General features: G+C 42.3%; 1 protein-coding gene across 2 annotated transcripts in view; it reads right to left on the minus strand.

The window, feature by feature from the left end:
- The window catches only part of rad23aa (RAD23 homolog A, nucleotide excision repair protein a), a 12,085-nt gene that overhangs the window by 831 nt on the left and 5,519 nt on the right, over positions 1 to 5,735 (minus strand). The window contains exons 4-9 of one of the 2 annotated variants that reach the window (XM_032537813.1): positions 5,255 to 5,298; positions 4,129 to 4,256; positions 3,086 to 3,173; positions 1,939 to 2,069; positions 1,184 to 1,369; positions 1,054 to 1,089 (exon numbers count right to left, since the gene is read on the minus strand). In XM_032537813.1, coding sequence (XP_032393704.1) covers positions 1,069 to 1,089; positions 1,184 to 1,369; positions 1,939 to 2,069; positions 3,086 to 3,173; positions 4,129 to 4,256; positions 5,255 to 5,298 — 598 coding nt within the window. In that variant the 3' untranslated portion in view covers positions 1,054 to 1,068. Of the gene's footprint in view, positions 1 to 1,053; positions 1,090 to 1,183; positions 1,370 to 1,938; positions 2,070 to 3,085; positions 3,174 to 4,128; positions 4,257 to 5,254; positions 5,299 to 5,735 lie in introns of those variants that run through there. The other variant, XM_032537812.1, reaches the window with a different exon arrangement.

Raw genomic sequence — 5,735 nt, forward strand, 5'->3', positions numbered from 1 at the left:
GAAGCCCAGCGCTTTCAACTGTGGCGACGAGATACAGAGAAGGGACAGAAGGAAAGAGTGGGCAGCTTTAAGAACAGGACCTGCAACTTGTTATGTTTCTGATCTAACAACGTACAAACTAAAACAACAACTGCAATTACTGCCTTGGATTACCGGCTGTATGCCTCCGCCGACCAGCACAGTTGTTGCAGTTTACGTCCATGTCTGTCCGGACTCATAATATATGTCGAAGACTTAAGGAATTAAATAAAATGGTATTAAGTGTATTGTTTTTGTTGAAACATGGATGCTTCACACACATCTTCAACTCGGCAGGACAGAAGATCTACAGGGCTTAAAGTGAAACGAACGTGCACACACGTTTTGGTTTTATCACAAACACGGTCGGTCAGTGAAGGCACAGTCGCAGCTGTAGCCGTCGCTGCGGTAACCAACTCGTATGACAGAGAGCACGGACCAAAGCTAGCAGGCACTTTCTTACCGCTGCTGCCTTTTCATCTTGTCCTCTATTCATGCCCAGCGCCATTTGTTTTTAACTCCTTTCTCAACTAAAGCTACATGCTCCAAGTTTGATAAACTTCGGAGACGGTCTCCGGGAGACCACACCGCACTCTCGCTTTTTGGCAAAGACCCACCCTACTTTGCATCTGATTGGCTAGAACTTGTTTCATTGGTAGGTGGAAGTTCGAGGACTGCTTAAACCCAGCGCATAAAAACCAAATATTAAACTATGCAAGTTCCCAAATATTTTTTTATCTTATTTCTTTTCCCTCATGGCCGCGTGCCGGAGATCGGGCACGGTGCCGGAATACTTTAAGCCCTGGATCAATGCAAACGCCACAGCGCTGGAGACCAAATGTCTCCCCTTCTGTTCCTGAGTGATTCTGTTGAATCACGGCCAGACAAGAACATTATGATGTCACAGTGAAGTTGACCTTTTGGATAGAAATTGTCATCACTTTATCCTGTTGGACATTTATTTGAATGTCATACATTAGTGTAGGAATTCTTGAGTTATGGCCACAAATGCGTTTTGTGATGCCACTGTGTAATGAAACTTTTGTCAGTTCAACCTTGAGTCCAAGTGGACATGCATGCCAAAATTGAAGGACAACAGACGGACGGAGGGACAAACCAAAAAGCATAAACGCCTCCGGTTGTGGCCATCACCGGGACAGAGGCATAGAAACACATTTTCAATATTCACCCTTTCGATGGCTTCCTTCTCCTGAGGTGTAACCTGGATGTAGTTGACAGGTGCGCCCTCCTCCCCTGCTGCCCCCAGTTCTCCAACCTCTGGCACATCTCCCCCCTCTCCCACTGGCTCATTCAACATCTGGATGAACAGCTCCTGATGCTGACTGATTTGCTGGGAGAAGAGACAACAGATGAGACATTAAGAGCCAATGGTTGTCATCTGACATGTATACGTAGGCGGAGATCCGTTAAATGAGGCACTCAAGAGAGGTCAAGTTCAGAAAGCCTCAAATATATTCTGGGCTAAATTATTAAAACATGACAATGTGTTTTGGCCATTTAGGCCTTCATCAGGGCAAGTAGAAAATGTCTGTCTTTGAGCTATATCTTATAGCTCATTGGCCAGTGATCACATGGTAGAAAGTGTCACATGATTAGTGTGATATAAAGGACCAAAAACAGCTTGATTTTGGAATAGTTTGATTGACATGGCTCATTGTCAGTCAGGTGACCTGTACCTGTTACTATATTCATGCGTTGTCAAGGATCTATTACAGGCTTTTTCAACTTTACCCTCTTGAGTGCCTCACACCTACACCTATGTGCGCTACATAGAAAGCTGCAGACTGCATTGTGACTGAAATTGTGAATTTGCCAACTAAACTAAATTGGAATGCAGGCCAGCTTGCTCGTGTGCCTGCCTGTGGAGAGCTCCGTGTGTGTGGCCTTCGACTGAGTTACCTGTAGAAGCTGAGGATTCTCTCTGCCTAGTTGTTGGAGAAGAGCTGGTAGCAGAGCAGGGTTCTGCTGGATGGCCTGTCTCATGTGCAGAAACTGGGGCTGCGTCCGCAGGAATGCAAGTGGGTTCTCTCCTAAAAAAAATAAGAACCAAACTAAATCGATTTCATGCAGGACAGATAGAGATGTAGCAGTAGCTTGTATTGTGTCTTCATCATTTTGCAAAAACTAATTTTCTATTTCAAGATTCATGGCTGAGCTCTATGCAGGTCTCCGTCCTAGCCCGCTTTGTGGTTTCAGTACTGTGCTATCTGTACACAAGTGTATACATGCAGCAACTGCTCTGCTAACACTGATGCTTAGATGTGCAATTTGAAATACTTATGGCAACTGACTTTATTCAAAATATAAACACATTTCCCCACTATTGTCATAAACATGTGCTACGATAGCAAATATTTGTATACAGAGGTTATCCAGGTTTAATCACACCACGGGTCCTAATTAGGGCGGCAACTAATGATTATTTTCATTATCCATTCATCTACTAACTATTTTCATGTTTAATCATTTAGTCTATAAAAAAAAAATCAGAAATCAAAAAAAGAAATTCATGACATGTTTTCTCTGACCAACAATCCAAAAAAAACAAATATTCAATTTCCAATAATAAATACCAAGAGAAGTAGCAATCTACTAATCGTAGCGCTAGTCCATCAAACAAAATGCCTTCATCCACTCAAGTCTCCACATGAGGAAGGAACAGGAAGTTGTCACCAAACCTGAACCTAATGAGTCCAACACCAGCTCACACATAGTCGCAGCAGAGAAACATTCTGTGACTAATGAGTCATATGATGAGTCACCTCCTGCCAGTGGGGCTAGAACATTTATTCATTGTAGTGATCCGTAAACGTGTCCAGGACCAGCCTTGTCTCCTAAAGAATCTGATGCATGGATACCAGTAGGACCATGAGTCCTGTACTTTTGGGGTCTTTCCTATTCACATATTAAAGATACGGGAGGCCGTTTTTAAAAACCCACTGTGACCAGTACCCCACCAGTACTGGAATTCTTTTCCACAGTAGGGAGAGACAGACACAAATGTTGACTGGATGTATTTTCGGACTGAGTTGAGCATGTGCCTCACCCTCTGATAGAGATGGGGCTTCTGTGGGTCCAGACGCAGGGGCCTGCGCTGGGGGATTACTCTCCTGGACTGGGCTGCTGGGGATACCCTGGAAACAACAATACAACTGTCAATCTCTCTCACACACACATACACTCCAAAGAACAAGGAGGGATCAAAATAGTGCAAGGGCAGTGGAAGTTAGTTGTCACCTGATAATTTGGCTTATATTAGTTGGAAATTACAACTCAATACACTTTTAATTTGACCCCAGACTGTCCATCATAACGGACAACTGCCTCGTAAAGCCTATGTATTTTAAGTATCCTTAAAATAACACACTCCGTTTCCAGTATATTACTACTACTAGCCAAAACTAAGGTAAGCTAATTCAACAACCCTTTGTGTTGGGCTTTAATGTTCAGTTTTGTTATAACTGTTTCGAGGAGGTGTTGATTCATTGTTATGGGGATAATAGTTAAGAGGCTAAGTGTTTTGTGGTGCAATACAATTCAAAAACTGTCTTGGTTATTAAAAGAGTATTTCATATTTTGCCCACCCCATTTATATATATATTTAAAAAAAAACGTCAGTAGCTTTATCAAGAGGGAGGAACAGAGTGTGCTCATGTCACATCTTATGGAGTGTGTGTCACCAGTGATAGATTACACTAAAACTAAATCAAGAAGCAGAGCGGCTCACGCTGACTAACATCATGTTCAGCCTAGTTAGCCATCCTCTTCCCAAAATGTGACTTCTCCGCTGTGTGTAAAAGCAGCGACCAAACAAAGCCGAGGCGTGGCGGCTGCTGGTCGGGGGGAGCTCTGAGAGATGAAATGTGAGAGAAGATGCTAGAGAGAGCATAGCTTAACCTGCGTCTAGTACATTTGAGGTTAATTCCATGTAGGATATTACACGTGGATTACCAGAATAGACTGACATGGGGGTCAGTAGGCTGCACAAAGAAGTTCAACTACATTTGTATAAAAATAACTCGGAAAAACACAATAAGAGCTGAACTTAAAGTTAAACCAGTGGAGCATTTTTCTGTGCGTGAGACTCACAGTGAGAAGGTACTCCACAGCTCTGTGGGGGTTGTTGAAACTGGCCCGTAGTGCAGCCACCACCCTCTCCCTTTCGTAGCCCATAGACATGATCTCTGTGAGCATGGCCTCGTACTCTGCACCAGTCACTGAACGAACACACACACACACACACACACACACACACACACACACACACACACACACACACACAGAGAGTAAATTTGCACAGATAAACCTCCGTGCATGATAATCAACACAGACATAAACTTGTTTTTATAATCATACCTCCCATCAGAAATGTTTTTTTTTTTTCAAACTATAGCACTTAGTTAACACATTAGAAACATTACACACTTTAAAAGAAATACTCTACCAAAATTAAGTGCTTTTGTTATAAAATGTTTGTCCTGTATATATACATTTTACATTTATTAATTTAGCACTTTTGCCTGCAGCAACAAGCCACTGTAATTTACTCTTTTGTGGAAGACAGCAGCTGTAGTCAGCAGAGAGAGAAGTGGCATTTCAGCCGTTGTGATTTAACATTTTGATGTATCTTCTTGCTGTGAAGGCAGGTAGAGACTATAAGTCACTGTAACTGTTACACCTGAGTTCATTATGAAGAAGCAAGCTGTTACCAGGGCATACATACATATCCCATGCTAGACATTTCCAGGGTTTAGATAACTATGCCTTAAGCCTTAAGTCACCACTGAGGAATGAGTCATTCTATTAAAAGGTCAGACAAAGAACTGAATCTTTAAAAATCCTACATACAGTCTATAACAAACAAAACGGGCTTCAATAGCATCATGACTTCTACTCTTTTAGATTCTCTATGTATCTATGTTCATAATCTATGAATGGACCAAACGGGAATCTCCATTGCCTTCTGCAGCAGCACAATAAGGGATGTCGTACTTTTGTCATAGCCTAAATATAGAAAAGTATGTATTGCACTGCTGACTGTAAGATCCCCGACTCACAGCAGTAACTATTTCAGGCACAGCAAAACATAACCCACGTTTTAAACAAGAAATGTACTGCTGTGATATGAACCCATTTATAACACTGTCTGAAATGATGCACCCATAGCAACTACTGCGCAGCGTGCACGTCTGGCAGGGATTCATTTGTTACCTACCCAGTGCTGAGGAGGCATCCAAGCCCTGACCCCCGCTGCTGGAGCTAGAGAGAAAAAAAAATAATAATAAAAAAATCAGACAAGACTTGTGTGATTCCCAAGTGTATGAGTAAAACAATAGACACTGTTGACAACTGAACTTAGATATAAACATCCATTCCATTGGCAACAGTCCCATTACTGAGAATATAGCTATAAGAAGGTAAGAGATGAAGTCAAAGCTAACTGACAGCTGTAGGGCAGCTAACTGGCTCCATGAAGCTCCCAGCTAAGCCAACGTTACTATAACTCACAATGCAGTTAGGAAACAAGAATGAGCTAACTAATGTTAACGTAACTTTGACTCGGTGGATGACGATTTTAAAGTCATGTTAAAACTTTTTCCGACAAATGGGGGTGTCCTGACTGACTGACTGACTGACTGACTGACTGACTGTGTGTGTGTGTGTGTGTGTCTGTGTGTGTGTGTGTGTGTGTGTGT

The sequence above is a fragment of the Etheostoma spectabile genome, chromosome 15 (genome assembly GCF_008692095.1).
Source record: "Etheostoma spectabile isolate EspeVRDwgs_2016 chromosome 15, UIUC_Espe_1.0, whole genome shotgun sequence".
NCBI lineage: Eukaryota > Metazoa > Chordata > Actinopteri > Perciformes > Percidae > Etheostoma > Etheostoma spectabile.